At 41.5% G+C, this 22,532-nt stretch overlaps 1 protein-coding gene across 1 annotated transcript; it reads right to left on the reverse strand.

The window, feature by feature from the left end:
- Positions 1 to 18,516: 18,516 nt before the first annotated feature.
- P2RY1 (purinergic receptor P2Y1) lies at positions 18,517 to 21,810 on the reverse strand. The gene is made up of 2 exons (XM_069727471.1): positions 21,672 to 21,810; positions 18,517 to 21,254 (listed from the first exon to the last, which is right to left on the reverse strand). The coding sequence occupies exon 2, from the start codon at positions 21,191 to 21,193 to the stop codon at positions 20,108 to 20,110; it is 1,086 nt and encodes a 361-aa protein (XP_069583572.1). The 5' UTR covers positions 21,194 to 21,254; positions 21,672 to 21,810; the 3' UTR covers positions 18,517 to 20,107.
- Positions 21,811 to 22,532: the final 722 nt, after the last annotated feature.

The following is a 22,532-nucleotide window of genomic DNA, read 5'->3' on the forward strand; positions in this document are numbered from 1 at the left end:
TTATTTATACTAGTGCAAAGTGTCAATTCTTTCTAGGTATCATGCAGAAAGGGACGTAGGTTTATTGTTAGGCGGCAGAAAGTAGTTAGTAAGATACAGTTATAGTTAAGATTTAATAACTGTAAATTTTTCATGACTCCACGTCAGATATGTACGGTTTCAGTGGAGTAACAGATATGTTGGACACACACTATGATACTCAGTTATGTATACATTGTACGTACTTAATATTGTATGTAATACTAAGGAGTATAAATTTGTGTATTATGTTGTTGTTCTTTTAACGTTATGGTTAATAAACGAATTTAAAAAAAAAAAAAATAAAAAATATTGACATACTTACCCTCGGACGTGCCCTGGTTGTCACCGCTGCAACCGCCATGCTTACGTTCCTAAGAATGAGCTCCTTCAGACCCTGGGAACCATAGAGGATACCTTCCGATATTTGTGTCCCATTGACTTGTATTGGTATCGGATATCGGTATCGGCGATATCCGATATTTTTCGGATATCGGCCGATACCATCCGATACCAATACTTTCAAATATCGGACGGTATCGCTCAACACTAGTCATTACGGCAACCATGTCGCCTTGAAAGCAATGATAGAAAATAATATCAAACATGCAAGCATCTAAAGAGGTCATCATAGGTAGCACCACTATTTTCTCTCAAATCTTAGCACATTGTCCTGTCAAAGAATGCACCGAAAATAGGCCACCTGCTTTCCTTCATACAGTTGTGGCCAAAAGTATTGACACCCCTGCAATTCTGTCAGATAATACTCAGTTTCTTCCTGAAAATGATTGCAAACACAAATTCTTTGTTATTATTATCTTCATTTAATTTGTCTTAAATGAAAAAAAAACACAAAAAGAATTGTTCTAAAGCCAAATTGGGTATAATTCCACACCAAACATAAAAAGGTGGACAAAAGTATTGGCACTGTTTGAAAAATCATGTGATGCTTCTCTAATTTGTGTAATTAACAGCACCTGTAACTTACCTGTGGCACCTAACAGGTGTTGGCAATAACTAAATCACACTTGAAGCCAGATAACATGGATAAAAGTTGACTCAACCTCTGTCCTGTGTCCTTGTGTGTATCACATTGAGCATGGAGAAAAGAAAGAAGACCAAAGAACTGTCTGAGGACTTGAGAAACCAAATTGTGAGGAAGCATGAGCAATCTCAAGGCTACAAGTCCATCTCCAAAGACCTGAATGTTCCTGTGTCTACCGTGTGCAGTGTCATCAAGAAGTTTAAAGCCCATGGCACTGTGGATAACCTCCCTAGATGTGGACGGAAAAGAAAAATTGACAAGAGATTTCAACGCAAGATTGTGCGGATGTTGGATAAGGAACCTCGACTAACATCCAAACAAGTTCAAGCTGCCCTGCAGTCTGAAGGTACAACAGTGTCAACCCATACTATCCGTCAGCATCTTAATGAAAAGGGGCTGTATGGTAGGAGACCCAGGAAGACCCCACTTCTTACGCCGAGATATAAAAAAGCCAGGCTGGAGTTTGCCAAAACTTACCTGAAAAACCCTAAAACGTTTTGGAAGAATGTTCTCTGTTCAGATGAGGCAAAAGTAGAGCTTTTTGGGCAAAGGCATCAACATAGAGTTTACAGGAGGAAAAAAGAGGCATTCAAAGAAAAGAACACGGTCCCTATAGTCAAACATGGCGGAGTTTCCCTGATGTTTTGGGGTTGCTTTGCTGCCTCTGGCACTGGACTGCTTGACCGTGTGCATGGCATTATGAAGTCTGAAACTACCAACAAATTTTGCAGCAAAATGTAGGGCCCAGTATGAGAAAGCTGGGTCTCCCTCAGAGGTCATGGGTCTTCCAGCAGGACAATGACCCAAAACACACTTCAAAAAGCACTAGAAAATGATTTGAGAGAAAGCACTGGAGACTTCTAAGGTGGCCAGCAATGAGTCAAGACCTGAATCCCATAGAACACCTATGGAGAGATCTAAAAATGGCAGTTTGGAGAAGGCACCCTTCAAATATCAGGGACCTGGAGCAGTTTGCCAAAGAAGAATGGTCTAAAATTCCAGCAGGGCATTGTAAGTAACTCATTGATGGTTACCGGAAGCGGTTGGTCGCAGTTATTTTGGCTGAAGGTTGTGCAACCAAGTATTAGGCTGAGGGTGGCAATACTTTTGTCTGGCCCATTTTTGGAGTTTTGTGTGAAATGATCAATGTTTTGCTTTTTGCTTCATTCTCTTTTGTGTTTTTTCATTTAAGACAAATTAAATGAAGATAATAATACCAAAGAATTTGTGATTGCAATCATTTTCAGGAAGAAACTGAGTATTATCTGACAGAATTGCAGGGGTGTCAATACCGTTGGCCACAACTGTAGCATAATTATGCCTCAAGTAAGGTCTAAAACTAGTTGGAAAATTCACATACATGTATATCCATATTAAGCTATATGTAATATTTCATACCATAGGCCTCACGTACATGAGTGAAGGTAATATTGGTAGCAACCAGTCAGATCACCTCTTTTAGTTTATCTAGCTAATGCATTAAACAGGATTCTTTCATTTGATTAAAAGTTTAGCTAACTACCCTGGCAAATCTATAAGCTCACCCAAATTTTACCACTTTACAATTTTGGGCAGTATGTGAAATCTCCTCTTATAGACCAACTTTTCTTCAGAAAAGGGGATTGCTTTTGCAACCTTTCATCCATCCCTCACAGACATTGATAATTTCAGCTCGGCAGCATTTGAGCCTGCCAGATCAGCTAATGAGCTGCAATTGGCAGTGTCTGGGAGGGAAGGGTGAAAGCACTCGCCCATAAAGAAGACTCTGAAGAAGCACCCAGATGGATTGCAGACCCGCAGAAATATCAGATACTGTGCACCAGAAGAGGCGAACTTGAATATTTCTGTAGTTGAGTGACACAGCACAAAATGGAAACGAGTGGGAACATGACGCAAACTCGAGGACTTTTTATAAGAAACTTAATACATTTTTTGAGAAAGTCCTCTTTAAGGAAAGCTATAATCAGAAAATTAACTGTTGATTAAATCTTTTTTGTGGGTTAAATATATATTCTTTTTAAAAATTGACAATGCATGTTAAAAATAACAAATATGAATCTTGCAATTTTTACACAGACCACTTAAAGTTGTTTAGACTCAATGTTTTGTATTGAATCATCTAATGGGCCTTTGCAAAGGTTATTCTGAAGGGAGGGGAGAAGGGTCAGTTGTGATTGTGATTAGAGGATTCTGTGTTGTAAGCTGTGTATAGAGATATAATCTGTCATTTTAATCCTGCCTTTACTGATAAAAAAAGCTACCGTAAATTCTTCCTGAAAGAACAGGAAATGAGTCTAAAAAAGAAAAATCATTAATTTTCTTTTTAATAAAGATCATGATATGAAAAAAACCTCCCATTTTTAGTACATGTAACACAAAAACTCAATTTCAACAATGCCATTTTTTAATAATAGATACCCTTTAAACGTGACATTTGAAGTTCAATTTCAATGAGAACCTGTTTTACATTTTGCAAAAGCATTTTTGGGGGCTTTCTTACACCTGGCCCAGGGCCCTCTAATCTCTACCCGTGGTAAGTGCTTGCCTGCCTCGCATGGTATTTCACTTTTGACACTAGATACACTATTTCTGTGATAGGAAAGCCTGCCGGTGCCATATTTACTGCACAAGCACTTTAGAAAAGGATGATTCCTAGGCACATTCGGGCAAGTGCAATTAGTGGTTCCCTGGTATCTAAGTTCCCTTCCTGCACATGTTTCACTTTATGGTATTTTTTCTCATGATTTGTGTATTTAATGATTTTTGTTAATTTTCAATAAATTATTTTTTATTCATTGGACCTAGAAACTCTTATTTCTCCCTGTTTATATACTTTCTAGAGTGGGTTAATTTTTTGCGTTTTTGGATGGGCTAATTATAGTCCCGTATGTGGACAATAATATGTCAATGAGGATTTTGTGGCTACCAATATATATATGAATGGATCCAGGGCTCAAATATAGTGAGAGCAAAAGCTTTGCGGGGTCTCTACCATCCATTTTTTTCTCCAACTTTTCCCGGACACTTACTTAGCAGCAATACAGTGGCATGTAAACATTTGGGCACCCCTGGTCAAAATTACAGTTATTGTTTATAAAAACACAGCTCTTCTAAACTTGTGCCAAAAACAGCATCCATGGGTTCCTTTAGGCAGGAGAATAACACTCTGAAAATTAAAATGGTGGACGCCCACAAAGCAGGAGAAGGCTGTAAGAAGATAACAAAGTGTTCAGTTGCCCATTCCTCAGTTTGAAATGCAATTAAAAAATGGCAGTTAACAGGAAGAGTCGAGGTCAAGATAAGGTCTGAAAGACTAAAGGTACCGTCACACTGAACGAAATCGCTAGCGATCCATGACGTTGCAGCGTCCTGGCTAGCGATATCGTTCAGTTTGACAAACAGCAGCGATCAGAATCCTGCTGTGATGTTGTTGGTTGCTGCAGAAAGTCCAGCACTTTATTTCGTCACTGGACTCCCTGCAGACATCGCTGAACCGGCGTGTGTGACATCGATTCAGCGATGTCTTCGCTGGTAACCAGGGTAAACATCGGGTTACTAAGCACAGGGCCACGCTTAGTAACCCGATGTTTACCCTGGTTACCAGCGTAAAAGTAAAAAAAAAAAAACACTACATACTTACCTTCCGCTGTCTGTCCCCCGCTGTGCTTCTCTGCCCTGTGTAAGCACAGAGGCCGGAAAGCAGAGCACAGCAGTGACGTCACCGCTGTGCTTTCCGGCCGCTGTGCTTACACAGGGCAGAGAAGCACAGCGCCGAGGGACAGACAGCGGAAGGTAAGTATGTAGTGTTTTTTTTTTTTTACTTTTACGCTGGTAACCAGGGTAAACATCGGGTTACTAAGCGCGGCCCTGCGCTTAGTAACCCGATGTTTACCCTGGTTACCGGCATAGTTGGTCGCTGGAGAGCTGTCTGTGTGACAGCTCTCCAGCGACCAAACAGCGACGCTGCAGCGATCCGGATCGTTGTTGGTATCGCTGCAGCGTCGCTTAGTGTGACGGTACCTTAAGAAAATTTCAGTGAGAGCTGCTTGTAGGATGGCTAGAGAGGTAAATCAGAACCTCTGCTTGACTGCAAAATACCTTCAGAAAGATTTAGCAGACTCTGGGTTTGTGGTACATTGTTCTACTATTCAGAGATACTGTATCTGCACAAATATGGCCTTCATGGCAGAATCATCAGAAGAAAATCTCTGTGTCCTCACCATACAATTGAGCATCAGAAGTATGCAAAATAACATCTAAACAAGCCTGATGCATTTTGGAACAAGTTTTGTGAACCTGTGAGGTTAAAATAGAGCTCTTAGGCCACAATAATCAAATGTATTTATCGAGAAAAAAGGTCAAAGAATTTTAGGAAAAGAACATCTCACTAACCATTAAGTATGGGGGTGGATCAATCATGCTTTCGGGTTGTGGTGTAGCTTATGGTATGGGGGAACATTACACAGGTAGAGGGAAGAATGATTCAATTAAATTTCAACAAATTCTTGATGCAAATATAACATCATCTGTGAGAAAAAGCTGATGATAAAAGGAAGGTGGCTTCTACAAATGGATAATGATCCTAATCACGCATAAAAATTCATAATAGACTACCTCAAAAGGCATAAGCTGAAGGTTTTACAATGGCCCTCACAATCCCCTCATCTAAACATTATTGAAAATCCGTTGCTAGATCTCAAAATATCAATACATGCAAGACAACCCAGAAATCTCACAGAACTGGAAGAATTTTCCAAGGGAGAATGGACGAAAATTCCTCAAAGAAGTGTTGAAATACTCTTGTCTGTCTACAAAAAGCATTTACAAGCTATGATATTTTCAAAAGTGGATGCTACTAGGTACTAATTATGCAGGGTGCTCGAACTTTTCTATCAGCACATTCTCCTTTTTGTAAATTTTAAAATGTAAAAAATGAAATTATATATATATATATATATATATATACAGTATATACACCGTATATACTCGAGTATAAGCTGACCCGAGTATAAGCCGACCCCCTTAATTTTGCCACAAAAAAACAGGGAAAACTTAATGACTCGAGTATAATCCTAGGGTGGGAAATGCAGCAGCTACCGGTAAATGCCATCAGTAAAAATAGGTACCAATAAAAGTAAAATTAATTGAGCCATCAGTAAGTTAAGTGTTTTTGAATATCCATATTGAATCAGGAGCCCCATATAATTCTCCATAAAGTTTATGATGGCCCCATAAGATGCTCCATATTAAAATATGCCCCATATAATCCTGCATAAAGGTTAATAATGGCCCCATAAGATGCTCCATACAGACACTTGCCCAATATAGTGCTGCACAAATGTTATGGCCCCATACAGACACTTGCCCCATATAGTACTGTACAAATGTTATGGCCCCATACAGACACTTGCCCCATATAGTGCTGCACAAACGTTATGGCTCCATAAAGACACTTGCCACATATAGTGCTGCACAAACATTATGGCCCCATACAGACACTTGCCCCATATAGTGCTGCACAAATGTTATGACCCCATACAGACACTTGCACCATATAGTACTGCACAAACGTTATGGCCCCACAAGATGCTCCATACAGACACTTACCCCATATAGTGCTGCACAAACGTAATGGCCCCATACATAGCTGCACAAACGTTATGGCCCCAGAGATGCTCCATACAGACACTTGCCCCATTTGCTGTTGCTGCGATAAAAAAAAAAGTTCACATACTCACCTCTCCATCGCTCAGGCCTCCGACACTTTCAAGATTCACCTGCTCCTTGTTCCGGCACCGCTCTATTTTCAGCGTCTTCTGCACTGACATTCAGGCAGACTTGAGTGTCACTGCGGGAGACGCTGAAGACGGAGCGGCGCCGGAACTAGGAGCAGGTGAATATCACGCAGAGCCCCCTCCCAGTTATACTCACCTGCTCCTGGCGCGCTGCAGTCCCTGCTTCCCCGCAGCTTCTTCCTGTATTGAGCGGTCACCGTTACCGCTCATTACAGTAATGAATATGTGGCTCCACCTCTATGGTAGGTGGAGCCACATATTCATTACTGTACTGAGCGGTACCATGTGACCGCTCAGTACAGGAAGAAGCTGACGGCGCCGGGAAGCCAGGGACCTGCAGGGACCGCACCAGGAGTGGGTGAGTATAATTAGACTGCCCCCGCTCCCCATCACCAAAAAATGGGCTAAAAATCTCGGCTTATACTCGAGTATATACGACATGTTGTTTCGGCCAAAGCACCCAGGATCCGAAGGCCACACTCCCATTGCAGGTGAGCAGGCTCAGCTATTTTAATAAGCGGTGGTGCGGTCAGCTGTATTCTCTCGTATATTGACATATATATATATATATATATATACAGTAGCTGAAGAGCCCGGCGTTGCCTGGGTATAGTAAATATCTGTGGTTAGTTATAGCACCTCACTTCTCTCATTTTCCCATCAAGTCTCTAATTTTCCCCCTCACATCTTTCATTTTCCCCCCTCACATCTCTCATTTTCTCCCTCACACCTCTCATTTTCCCCCTCACTCCTCCTATTTTCCCCCTCACTCCTCTCATTCCCCCTCACTCCTCTCATTCCCCCTCACTCCTCTCATTCCCCCCTAACACTCGTCATTTCGACCTCACATCTGTCATTTTCCGATCACTTTACTATGTTCCCTCACTCCTTTCATTTTGCACTTTTTCATTTTCACCTCACACTTCTCATTTTTACCTCACACCTCTCATTTTCCCCTCAGTAAATACATGTTTGTCATCTCCCTTATATATAGTATACACCAGTATGTCATCTGTATATAATATATACGTGTATGTCATCTCCTCCAGGATATATCTATGTGTCATCTCCTCTTTTATATAGTATATACCTGTATGTCATCTCCTCCTGTATACAGTATATACCTGTGTGTCATCTCCTCCTGTATAAAGTATATACCTGTATGTCATCTCCTCCTGTATATAGTATATATCTGTAAGTCATCTCCTCCTGTATATAGTATATACCTGTGTGTCATCCGCTCCTGTATATAGTATATACATGTGTGTCATCTCCCCTGTATATAGTATGTACCTGCATGTCATCTTCTCCTGCTCCTGTATATAGTATATATCTGTGTGTCATCTCCTCCTGTATTAGACCTCGTTCACACGTTATTTGGTCAGCATTTTTACCTCAGTATTTGTAAACTAAATTGGCAGCCTGATAAATCCCCAGCCAACAGGAAGCCCTCCCCCTGGCAGTATAATAGACAGGTCATGTGACTGACCACTGCCGTATTTCCGATATGGTACATTTGTTGCTCTTGTTGTTGTTTTTTTCTAAACAACTTTATTAACATTTTCAAACAAAGCAAGACATAGAGAGAGCAAGGTTAACATAAATGCAATGACATGAAACATTCATGAAGCATAAAAGTAAAAATAGAATAAAATAGCAAAACAATAAATACAGTAAATTCTTATGGAAATATTTTTGTAGTTTCAAGTGATAAAGTAACAGCGCTCCATCCAGGTGTATAGTTCAAAAGGATAAGTTTATTTTGCCATAGAGTAGCGACGTTTCGACCATATAGGTCTTTATCAAGCATGCTTGATAAAGACCTATATGGTCGAAACATCGCTACTCTATGGCAAAATAAACGTATCCTTTTGAACTATACACCTGGATGGAGCGCTGTTACTTTATCACTTGCATCTCCGATGGTCTTGGAAGGTTCCCTGGACTTGGACGGGCGCCCCAGTTAGTGAGTGCTGTCAGCCTTGTTTTTCGTTTTTATTTTTGTAGTTTGTCTGCTTATTAATCAGATTTTTACTTTTGAAGGATAATACCTGACTTGTGTGTGTGTTTTAGGGCGAGTTTCATGTGTCAAGTGTGTTGAGTTGCGTGTGGCGATATGCATGTAGCGACTTTTGTGAGATGAGTTTTGTGTGGCGACATGCGTGTAGCAACTTTTTGTGTGTCGACTTGCATGTGACAGGTTAGTGTAGCAAGTTGTGTGCAGTAAGTTTTGCGCATGGTGAGTTTTGCCCATGGCGAGTTTTATGTGCGGTGCATTGTGCATTTTGAGTATGTGCAAGTTTTGTGTGAGGCAACTTTTGCATGTGTTGCAACTTTTGTGCATGTGGCAATTTTTCTGCGTGTGCAAGTTTTGCGTGTGGTGACTTTTCCATGTGGTGAGTTTTGCATATGTGGCGAGTTTTCGGGAGCCTAGTTGTGCATGTGGCGAGCTTTGCATGTGGTGAATTTTGCGCGTGGCGTGTTTTGAGTGGCGACCTTTGTTTTTTGACTTTTATGTGGCGAGGTTGGTGTATGTGTTGTGAAATGTGTGCTGAGGGTGGTATATGTGTTTAAGCACGTGGTAGTGTGTGGTGCATTTTGTGTGTGTGTTCATATCCCCGTGTGTGGTGAGTATCCCATGTCGGGGCCCCACCTTAGCAACTGTACAGTATATACTCTTTGGCGCCATCGCTCTCATTCTTTAAGTCCTCCTTGTTCACATCTGGCAGCTGTCAATTTGCCTCCAACACTTTTCCTTTCAATTTTTCCCCATTATGTAGATAGGGGCAAAATTGTTTGGTGAATTGGAACGCGCGGGGTTAAAATTTCGCCTCACAACATAGCCTATGATGCACTCTGGGTCCAGACATGTGACTGTGCAAAATTTTGTGGCTGTAGCTGCGACAGTGCAGATGCCAATCCCGGACATACACACACACACACACACACACATTCAGCTTTATATATATATATATATATATATATATATTTGTCTAAGGGGTACTTCTGTCTGGTCTGTCCTTCTGTCACGGATATTCATTGGTCGTGGCCTCTGTCTATCATGGAAATCCAAGTCGCTGATTGGTCGCCACAAAACAGCCACGACCAATCAGCGACGGCCACAGTCCGACAGAAAATGGCCGCTCCATACTCACTGCAGTCAGTGGCCGGCGCCCGCTCCATACTCCCCACAGTCAGTGTCCCCGGCGCTCCGCTCCCTGTAGTCAGTGTCCCCGGCGCTCCGCTCCCCGTAGTCAGTGTCCCCGGCGCTCCGCTCCCCGCAGTCAGTGTCCCCGGCGCTCCGCTCCCTGCAGTCAGTGTCCCCGGCGCTCTGCTGCTTACTCCCCACAGTCAGTGTCCCCGGCGCCTGCTCCATACTCCCCTCCGGTCACCACTAACACAGGGTTAATGCCGGCGGTAACGCATTCCGTTACCGCCGCTATTAACCCTGTGTGTCCCCAAACTTTTACTATTGATGCTGCCTATGCGGCATCAATAGTAAAAGAAAGTAATGTTAAAAATAGTACAAAAACAAAAAACCTGCTATACTTACCCTCCGTTGTCCGCTGAGCCGCTCGCGCCTGCCGCCATCTTCCTTTCCCAGCGATGCTTTGCAAAATTACCCATAAGACCTAGCGGTCTTGCGAGACTGCTAAGTCATATGGGTAATTTCACAAAGCATCCTGGGAACGCAAGATGGCGGCAGCCGCACGCCCATCTGCACAGCGCCGTTGGATCCCAGAAAGCAGAGAGACAGGATGCTGAGGAGCAGCGACCAGAATGGTGAGTATGTTCAACTACAAGGGGCCCTCGGATCGTTAGGTGAGTATGTTTATTTTTTATTTTTTGAACCTGTGACATACGTGGCTCGGTAATATACTACGTAGCTGGGCAATATACTACGTGGCTCTGTGCTGTATACTACAAGGCTGGGCAATATACTACGTGGCTCTGGCTGTATACTACGTGGCTGGGCAATATACTACATGGCTGGGCAATATACTACGTGGCTGGCCAATATACTACGTCGCTGTGCAATATACTATGTGGCTCTGTGCTGTATGCTACGTGGCTGGGCAATATACTACGTAACTGGGCAATATACTACGTGGCTGCACAATATACTACGTGACTGGGCAATATACTACGTCGCTGGGCAATATACTACGTTGATGGGCAATATACTACGTGGCTGGGCAATATACTATGTGGACATGCATATTCTAGAATACCCGATGCATTAGAATCGGGCCACCATCTAGTATATATATATATATATATATATATATATATATATATATATATATACACTAACCAAACAAAGCACCAAAAACGCAGTCAAAAAATGTCCAGTTAATGCAAAATAGAAAACAGCTTTATTGAATAAAAACACACAGGTATACAGCATGGCAGGCAAATAAATCCCCTACACAAGCCCGCACACACATCTCACATAAAGGGACCGGGCCGCAGTGCAACAATATTTATTATGGACCATATACATAGAAAGTCCATATATGCTATAGTAGCAATAATGATAACGAGACGCTTATCCACAATGTATGTGACCCTATAAACAAGTGTCCAATATGTAGTACATACCAAAATGGTGAGTCACAAAATATGTGCACAGCAGTCCAGTCCTCCCCGACGCGCGTTTCGGCGGGTGGCCTTCCTCAGGGGGGGTGCCAGAGACAAGGGGGGCACCGATTAAATAGCTTACAGACCGGAAGTAGCGGCGTTCGCGTGCACAGCCGCACCGCAACATCCACATCCGGTCCGCACGGCCTGCGGGACCGGAAACACACGGGCCCCATGTGATCCATCCCACAAGGCATAGCGAGAGCCGGAGAGAAGCGCGGCGCGACTGCGCATGCGCGAACAACAGCCGCAGCCATATTACAAAGGGGCAAGTGTGCTGGCATATAGATAGAGCCAAAACGGCTCAAATAAAAGCACGCATACCTCTGGCCGCCGCTTATAAAACACAAACATGTCAGACGATAACCAAAATTAAACCAATGCAAATAACCTACTTAAATCGCTATAGTGACCAACGATACGGGACCTAATACAGGTATATGGCCAGTAAATAAACACATATCAAGATGACACCAATATATACATACAGATCGGCCATAGAAAAAAATAGATAGAACACCCACAGCCCTCATCCCTGCCCATATCAGAATACAAAGCCTCATATCAATACATATGCATAAGAATATCAGCACCAATTATATAGTAATAAATAGTAAATAACGCATAACCGCTGAATCGCATAGTCCATGATATAAATATCTCGGGATGATGTACAATGGAGGGTGTTGATGTCCGTTGGAATATTCAACTATACTCAGAGTAAATGCAGGTTCTTCTTGTAAGTAGCCAGGGTGAATGTCCCATACCCAGGTCACAAACCGGAAACAAGCTAAAATTAGAAAAAATAAAACGCAATTAAAAACAAGTAAAGATAGCGGATGCGGAGCAGTGCAAGAGAAACGATGCGCACCAGTCCGGCGACTATAGGAACGGGGCGAACGACAATCCCTCATTAAGTCCATGCGGTTGAACAGTCCCTAAACGCCAAATCCAGCGTGTTTCTAGCATGCCAAGTCTCTTGGAAAGAGACCCTATACCTGCTCCCCAAGATTCACAAAAATATCTCGTCACCCCCGGGTCGACCTATCATTTCTGGACGGGGAAATCTACTGGAGCATGTTAATAGGTGGATAGATTTCCACCTACAACCGCTAGTTACCAGCCTTCCTTCCTTTCTCAAGGATACAGTGGATGTGCTGCGCAGGGTTGACGGACTGTGTTTGGAGGGTGATTCTCTATTGGTTTCGGCGGATGTCGAATCTCTATATACCAATATTAGGCACAGAGACAGTATTGGTGCCGTTAGATATTTTTTGGAGTCATCTACTTTATCCATTGGTATGATATTGCTTCTGCTGGAACTTTTAGAATTCACCCTCACGCATAACTTTTTTGTTTTTAAGGGGTCCTTCTACCTACAGCTCCAGGGGACTGCTATGGGAGCGGCCTTTGCGCCCTCCTATGCCGGTCTCTTCCTGGGGCTGTGGGAGAGGGACCTCCTCCTGTCCGGCGAACAGGGATCAATTGACCGTGTCCCTTTATGGACACGGTATATTGATGATATCTTCTTCATTTGGCAGGGCACGTCCGTCGACCTTGCGCAGTACATCTCCTCCTTGAACAGCAACGATATGAACATTCACTTGACATTTGTGTGGAGCGATATATCCATTGATTTTCTAGATGTGACGATTAAGAGGGACCCTAATGGTACTCTTTGTACGGATATTTTCCGTAAACCAACTTCTACCAACACCCTGTTGCACGCCTCCTCAGGTCATCCCCAGCACATGATACGATCTATTCCGGTGGGGCAGTTCCTTCGTTTACGTGGTATCTGCTCCACTGATAGTGATTTTGAGAAAAGAGCTGGGGAACTGATGATGTGTTTTGCGGCACGGGGATATAGTGGGAGATCTATCAAGAGGGCATACCAGAGGGCGAAACATGTTACACGCCACAACTTGCTTTATGGCAGTCATTATGGACAACAGAATAGGACTAATAACACCAATAATATTAGGTTTATCACTACCTATAATTCTAAGGCCAATCAGATTAGGAGAGCCTTGGACAAGGCCTGGCCTATACTTCAAGTTGATCCTATAGTCAAGAAGTTTATCCCAAAAAAACCATCTATCACATTTAGGCGTGCCACTAATCTTAGAGACCAATTGGTCCATAGCCACTATGAGGGACGGCCTCCTGTAACCTTCTTGGATAAGTTTATACCTAGTGTTGGTTGTTTTCCGTGTGGTCGGTGTGTCGCCTGCCCCAACATTGAAAAAAGTGATTTTTTTCTTTAACTCTAGTGGTACAAGGAGGTTCTCTATTAGACAACGGATCACCTGTACCACTAGGTATGTTATTTATTATGCTACATGCCCCTGTGGACTTATATACGTTGGCCTTACCACCCGCCAGTTGAAAGTCCGCGTGAGGGAGCACGTGTTGGGGATACAGGCGGCAGCCGGCCACATGGATGCGACCACACTAAAAACACTGCCGAGACATTTTAAGGCATATCACAATTGCGATGCCACGATGTTGAAAGTGAGGGGAATTGATGCCCTCAGGATCAACATCAGAGGTGGCCGTCTTTCCAAGAGACTTGGCATGCTAGAAACACGCTGGATTTGGCGTTTAGGGACTGTTCAACCGCATGGACTTAATGAGGGATTGTCGTTCGCCCCGTTCCTATAGTCGCCGGACTGCTGCGCATCGTTTCCCTTGCACTGCTCCGCATCCGCTATCTTTACTTGTTTTTAATTGCGTTTTATTTTTTCTAATTTTAGCTTGTTTCCGGTTTGTGACCTGGGTATGGGACATTCACCCTGGCTACTTACAAGAAGAACCTGCATTTACTCTGAGTATAGTTGAATATTCCAACGGACATCAACATCCTCCATTGTACATCATCCCGAGATATTTATATCATGGACTATGCGATTCAGCAGTTATGCGTTATTTACTATTTATTACTATATAATTGGTGCTGATATTCTTATGCATATGTATTGATGTTTACTGTATCTATGAGGCTTTGTATTTTGATATGGGCAGGGATGAGGGCTGTGGGTGTTCTATCTATTTTTTTCTATGGCCGATCTGTATGTATATATTGGTGTCATCTTGATATGTGTTTATTTACTGGCCATATACCTGTATTAGGTCCCGTATCGTTGGTCACTATAGCGATTTAAGTAGGTTATTTGCATTGGTTTAATTTTGGTTATTGTCTGACATGTTTGTGTTTTATAAGCGGCGGCCAGAGGTATGCGTGCTTTTATTTGAGCCGTTTTGGCTCTATCTATATGCCAGCACACTTGCCCCTTTGTAATATGGCTGCGGCTGTTGTTCGCGCATGCGCAGTCGCGCCGCGCTTCTCTCCGGCTCTCGCTATGCCTTGTGGGATGGATCACATGGGGCCCGTGTGTTTCCGGTCCCGCAGGCCATGCGGACCGGATGTGGATGTTGCGGTGCGGCTGTGCACGCGAACGCCGCTACTTCCGGTCTGTAAGCTATTTAATCGGTGCCCCCCTTGTCTCTGGCACCCCTCCCTGAGGAAGGCCACCCGCCGAAACGCGTGTCGGGGAGGACTGGACTGCTGTGCACATATTTTGTGACTAACCATTTTGGTATGTACTACATATTGGACACTTGTTTTTAGGGTCACATACATTGTGGATAAGCGTCTCGTTATCATTATTGCTACTATAGCATATATGGACTTTCTATGTATATGGTCCATAATAAATATTGCTGCACTGCGGCCCAGTCCCTTTATGTGAGATGTGTGTGTGGGCTTGTGTAGGGGATTTATTTGCCTGCCATGCTGTATACCTGTGTGTTTTTATTCAATAAAGCTGTTTTCTATTTTGCATTAACTGGACATTTTTTGACTGCGTTTTTGGTTCTTTGTTTGGTTAGTATATATATATGCAGTTGTCCATTTGAGGTCCTAGGTCTGCCTTGGTTGATATGTCTGGTATAATTAATATATGATTTATATAACCAAGACGGACTATGTATGCTATTGAATTATATATATATATATATATATATATATATATATATATATGTATATATTTTACAAAGGAAATGTGCCATCTTTAAATTTAGACCTTTTATACGTCATTTCATCTTCAACTTGCTTAGCTGTTCATAGTAGCAGTAAATTTGCCAAGAAGTACCCAAACTTTTATGACACTGTATATAGACATTGCAAAATATTTAAAGAGGTTTTGCCATTGCAGTACATGATAGCATTTTTTCTAGGAATTGTCATCACCTAACAACCATTAGGATTCCGACTTTTAGGCCCCTCATTGACACTGAAATTGAAGATGCCGCTGTGTGGCTTCAGTGCTACGTCCTCTAACAGTTTTCACCTGCACAGGAGCGTTTCTGGCCAACCACTGTAACATGTTCTTATTCAAGTAAATGCAGCCGGTTATAGATGGGTATCAGAAGTGGTTCTGTACAACAGAAAAATTGAAGGGGACATTTTACTGAAGCAGCACTGCAGCCCTCTCATTTACAAGATTGGGGCGATTTATAGTTTAGCGCCAAAATGACTAGTCATTTATTAAGATGGAGAAATGTAAAGCACCACTCCAACCTTTTTTTAATTTCACTGCTGAAGTGATGGCACTAATCCATGTTCCCTGCCCCTAGTATAATTCTTACCAGCCACTGTTTTCTACTTCAGTCGCGCTCTACCATCTGGTGACTGCAGAATCTGACTGACCGGAAGTCAAAACTAAAAGTCATAAACACTCCATGTAAATCTGTGACCACCTCATTCTGGCTCTCATACACTTACATTGAGATGTGACGTCCAGCTTTCCCAGCAAACACTGGAGCAATCCAGAAAACAACCGAAGCTGTGCCGAATATGGCGGTTGGTAAGTATATTACTAAAGGCAGGAACCTTACATTTTTTTAGACCAATCCAACAGTTAAAATAAAACAAAAAAATGCTGGAGTGCTGCTTTTAAAGTGATTAGGCATATTAAAGTCTAACATGATAATGCTTATTGTTTCCATGCACGTTAGCGTGTTGTTCGATCCCATCTACATTTGCCAGGAGCTCCATTTCACCTTGATCTAGTCCATTGTATGTATCTTATAAAGACAGAATAGCTGCAAACAATTAGCTCTGTCCTTGCGTCATCATTTAAAGTAAATTCTAAAACCAAGAGACATTTAGAGCTGATCTTATTTGTTTGAGATTAACTAGAACCTGAAATTTGTTTTCTTTAGAGATGTGTGGGGTCTTCGATGCGGTATACAAACTAATTGTAGCATGGTAAAAATAGAAACCACCTGGAGAAGGATAACTATACAGACACAGTCATGCTGCCATATGTTCTCATGGAAAGATCTAATTTGTGTATATCAAATCAGACTTATTAAACTACTTGACTTATGAAGTGGACAAAACCACTAACTGCAGCGTAAAGAGCCATAGAACAAAGGTGGTGAACTGTCTGTGCTCTAGTTGTGCTAACCTATACTTCCCCCGATGCTTGACACTTAAAGAGGATGTTATAAAAAGTATAATTAATGCCAAGCGTAGCATTTTCTGGGCTTGAAAAATACAGCATTTGCAGAGCATGCTATTCATCTTCCAAAAAAAACTACCATACAAAAACATCAAGAACACCAAAGCCAACACCGAACATTCCAGCATACACGTAGATAAAAGAAATGATCTTCTTAAAGGAGGTTGTCTGGTGTGAATAAACTATTTTTAGAAAGATGGTTCCCTGGAGATTGCTTTATTGAGGAGGACCATGCTGGTGGTGAATGCCATGATCATTTGCTGAGAAATTGTGTAAGGTCTCATTTTCCATGCAGCGCCACTACAAAGAAAATGGAGCATTACACTTCACTAGTTAAAGTCAATAGTTATACATTCACTTCAGTGGACACTGGTCCTCGAGAGCTGTGACACCCATCTTAGAGCACTAGTTTACAGAGAGCATTTTAATAAGCGCAAGAAGACCCAAAGGGGAAATTATCGAAGCGATCCTTATACATCATGACCACCGTAGATCATATTACATTACTAACAGTGTATAATAAGGCTAGTATTAAATTATTCTATTCACATAGAAAACAAATGCAAGACGTAACAATATGGCTTACTGGCTTCTAATTGAATATGACAATCAGGTGGGATCTGAATAACAAAATTGTCAAGTCACAATATAGTGGAACTCACCCAATTGTAATTAAAACTGAACCATGAATAGTCATGCAAATTGACTAACAGAGGAACAGTGCTTAATTAAAATGTACCATGTATGCAGATCCCAATATTTGTGCATATGTTGCTTATTTAAATTCATGATTTTCTATATCCTAATACCTATTACCATTCAATCAGAGGGGCGTACACTTGTTTATGCTGTGTTTGGAAAACACATTAATGTAGGTTAGATGGATGCCATGCTATAATAGCATAGTGGTGATGGAGATGAATTTGAATAATGTTTTGTCTTGAAAATTTCTATCAAAGGCATGTTCTGTAATGTAGGGACCTTTCTTCTCTCATATACTTTGTACATGGGGGAAAAAGCAATGGCACAAAGATGAAAGCTGCATTTGCATAGAGGTCCATCTCCTGGTATGAAGTGAAACCTATGAACCTTCTCCTTTCACATACATTTAGACACTCTCTACTAATAGAAAGAGACAGTGACTAGTTTTCTTTCATTGAAGACGTGTGAAACCGCTAAGCCGGCCTGACAGCCCTCATATTCTCATAGAAAAAGGTCCAGCGTATGCAGGTTACTACACGGCAGAGCGTTTTCATCCTTAGGCTGCTCAGTCTACATCTAGTGGACTCTGTACTTTACTTCTGATGCTTAATAATATAAAAACAGCAGAACATATTTCATAGTTTTATTGGGTCTCTTTGACTTTGATATGGCCAAGTACAACACCGGACACACTTGGGGTGAAAAGTTGTTGTTTTTCTGGCTGTTTAGTATCTATGAACTACTACCATGCTGTACACATACCCTGCATGCAAATATCACAGCGCCGTAAAAAAAATGAATACCTTTTTATTGTGAAAGTTTAACACATTTAGTAATTGAACTACAAAACCTGAGAGAGGCTTTAATGTCAAGTAACACTGTCTCCATAGGCAAATCAATTAAATGGCACTGTTAAATCACAGGTAAAACAGATTTACTGAACTATATTAAATTACAGATAATGGTACAAAAATAAAACATTTTTCACGTAAGCATTAAAACACATACAGTACTATATTCCAAACATACACAGTACGTTTAACATATAAATCACATTTATCCCTTCATATCATCTATTGACATGATATAGAGATACATCATGCCACATCTCGAGAACATTGTTGTACTGTTAGATGCTGAGCACTAATACAAAAGAAAAAAAAAAGGTCTCGATGCCCAGAATTGAGAAACGTTTCTGGAGATCTACATATTTTAGCATTTCTCAGTAGTTAATGGTACCAGGGCAGATCTGGATCTGGAGGTCAAGGGCACAGACAGCCTTGCATACTGCAGGCATTCAGTCTAGCCTGGTTTAATAAGAAAAAAAACACCAAATCTCATACAGCATATTACGTTTCTCATAGTCTTCTATCATACACCTTACAGAAATTCTAGTCTAGTGCCTAGTGTAGGTAGTATTGACCTTTTCCACCATGAGCCCTTGTTCATTAGAAATCCAAATTCTAGAATGTTTCATTCATCCATTTAACTTTGTTAATTTTTTAATTTATATATTTTTAAATAGTCCATTTTGTGCAATAAAACTGTCAGACAATTGACACACTGCTAAAGAACGATAATCTATTTGTCATGTACACAAGTGCTTCCGCTACAACCTTCAATGGTAAGACCAAGGACATAACTTCTTTTTGACCATCCCCTCAGTCACCACTATGTGATCAGTAATGTCCCCGGTGGTTATATAAACATTTGGATACACAATTGTCCCCCTATTTTACCTCTATTTCTTTCATCCTTACTAAAACAGACATAGCTAAATGATGAAAGGGCAGTAGTATAGAGTAAATACCTCTAGCTAAGCTTTCGATTGAGGTGGCTTTTTTGTTTTTTAAAAAAAGTACATTTCTATTGCAACAACACTTTGTTTTCTAAAAAATCAAATGTCTCTCCAGTAATATAATTATTTCATATGTCCATTGCTTCAAAGAAAAGCAGGTACACAGAAAAATAATATGTAGTCACCTAATTATTAATACTTTTCTTTTTTTAAATATCAGCACATTACAACTTTTTGAGATACATTCCTTCACCGTGTTAGCAGTAGTTAAAACTTATTCACAGTAAAAATCTGGAATAATGTGGAAATCAATACATTTATAATGTTAAGCTTGTGGAGATAAAATGATCCTAGAGGGAAAACACCCTTTTGTTTTTCAGACAGTGATGGGAATGCAAATGTCTGTCTAGATGCCTTTGAACTTTCTGCCTTCTTGTGGATAAATAGTCCTATCCTGCTTTAGTATTTCAATTGACTTTTACCCGTAAAATCATTACAAGAAAGAAACAGCCATATTCTTAGATAATGCATCCCCATAGTGCTAACAGTTGGGTGTCTGAAGCAATCCAATTCTTAGACTTCACAAGCTTGTGTCTCCATTCTGCTTGTACTCCGATAAGATGTTGAGAGTCATCTCTTCACTCTTTGATTGCACATTTGCTTCACTTCTTCTAGATGCTTTCCTAGTTGCCCTTGACAGCTTCCGCCGAAAGGTGTCTCCTGCCAAGAAATAAAGGATGGGATCCACGCAGCTATTGAGGCTAGCAAGACCCCTAGTCACTTGGTAGGTGGCATATACTCTGTCATTGAAAGAACACATTTCGGGGGACTGAAAATCCAACCTGGCTCTCAAATTCAGGTTCTTCATCACATGGAAAGGCAGATATGAAACCGCAAAGACAGTCAAGACAATAATGACCAGATAAATAGATTTTTTTCTCAGGGGAGCGTTGTTCATATCTTTATAGATCAAAGCTCTAACGATTAATCCATAACATCCCAGAATTAGTATAAAAGGGATGCAGAAGCCAAAGACAGTGGTGCACATGCTGTAGATGAAGTAGCTTCTTAAGTAATCATCAGAAGATGTGTCAAAACACGTAATGGTTTTATTTTTCCTCATAGCAGTACCAGAGAAAAATAGGATTGGAGAGATACCGGCGATGACAATGAACCAGACGAGAGCACTGATGTAGATGGAATTTTTCTTCTTCAGCCTCCCAAGTGATTTGAGTGGATGCACTACCCCTGTGTATCTGTGGACACTGATACAAGTCAGGAACAGAATGCTTCCATACAGGTTCACATGAAAGATAAACCTTTGCAATTTGCACATGACATCCCCAAAAATCCAGTCAGTTTTATTGAAATAATAAAAAATCAACGCTGGGAGGGAAAGGACATATAAAAAATCTGCAAGTGCCAAATTGAACATGTAGACGGAGATACTGCTCCACGGTTTCATGTGAAAAATGAACATCCATATTGCCACACTGTTACCAATAAATCCTGTGATACAAACCACTATATACACAGCGGGGAGGTAATAGAATTGAAAGCCTGTCTTTGTCAAAGAGCATTTTGTGACATTCCCAGTAGATGAGCCACTTGCCAGCAAAGTGCTTTGAGTAACATTCAAAAGAGCTGATAGAAAGACTTCTGTCATGGTCTTTTCAAGTCAAAACAGGCAGGGAGTGGAAAACAACGAGGTTGGTGGCTGCAATCATCTAAAAGGAGAAAGGTAAGGAGGAGGTAGCAGTTACTACATTAATAATCAGGCAAATTGGGGAGCTGAGACTGGCCCCTAATGCTGAATTACAATGCATAGCTATACAATCAGCAAACTTCCAGCTTATTCTGCACTCTTCAATGAGAGGAGCCAATCATTTGTTTTTAAAGAAAATCTCTATTGAAACTCTAAGAGACTAATTCTCTGTGAACCTTTAATCGGGCAAATCAATTCTATAGTGACATAATACCAAAGGACTAATGCAAGCAGCAACCTAGCAGCAAGCAATGAAAGTTGTGTGGGGTCATCTCATTAACATGGAAGGAAGTGCAAAGGGCACAATTTATGAAAAACTTCCACCCACTTGCATTGCACGGGTGTGGACGACTGGTTTTCTTTTACAAGCCATGCCTACCTCACAGCGTAGTCCCTCTGATCTTTGCAATCAAAAACCTCTGTCGTGGCCATCTCCGGAACCCATAAACCACAAGTGAGAGTGTGCGAAAAGTTGCATTGCCTTTGTCGCACGGTGCAAGAGTCTGTCTGCCTTTCCACATTGATTCCTTCACACAGAGAAAGTGTACAGCACTACTTCTCCAGAGAATGAGAGAGACCCAGTGAGGAGGGGAGGGAGGCAGAGAAAGATGGTGGGTGGGAGCACAGTACAACCTCCTCACTAACTTGTCACAGGCAGCAGCAGGCGTGGTCTCCCAGCTCATCCCTCTAAAACAACATGCATTCTGATAAGAAGTCGTTCCCACAGGCTCCATTATTCTCAGCTTGCCTTTCCCTGTGATCCTTTTTGACAACTGAAGTGAAGGAAAGAAGGGTTTCATGCCAACAGGGAACCGAAAATCAGTTGTGTTTGGATTTCGATCAGATGTATGAAGATTAGATGAGTGTTAGGGCTCGCTCACACTAGCACGGAAATCAGACGAGTGCAACCCGATAAAAAAAGGGATCAATGTTATTCAATGAGGCAGTGCAGATCTGCAGTTTTCTTTTCAGCTGTATTCGGCATGAGAAAAAAAATGGCAGCATTCTGCGATTTTACTCCGACAACATAGGAAACTGCAAATGATCACATACGGAAGACAAGTGAGAAAAAAATCCCACTTTTCTGGAGGAAAATCAGGCTGATTTTTTTATGCACTCGTGTGACGCCGGTTTCACACGTCAGTGGCTCCCGTACGTGTGGTGACAGTTTTCTGACGTACCGGAGACACTGACACACGTAGACCCATTAAAATGAATGTGTCTCTGCAGATGTCAGCGT

This window comes from Ranitomeya imitator, chromosome 5 (genome assembly GCF_032444005.1).
Source record: "Ranitomeya imitator isolate aRanImi1 chromosome 5, aRanImi1.pri, whole genome shotgun sequence".
In the NCBI taxonomy this organism is placed as follows: Eukaryota; Metazoa; Chordata; class Amphibia; order Anura; family Dendrobatidae; genus Ranitomeya; species Ranitomeya imitator.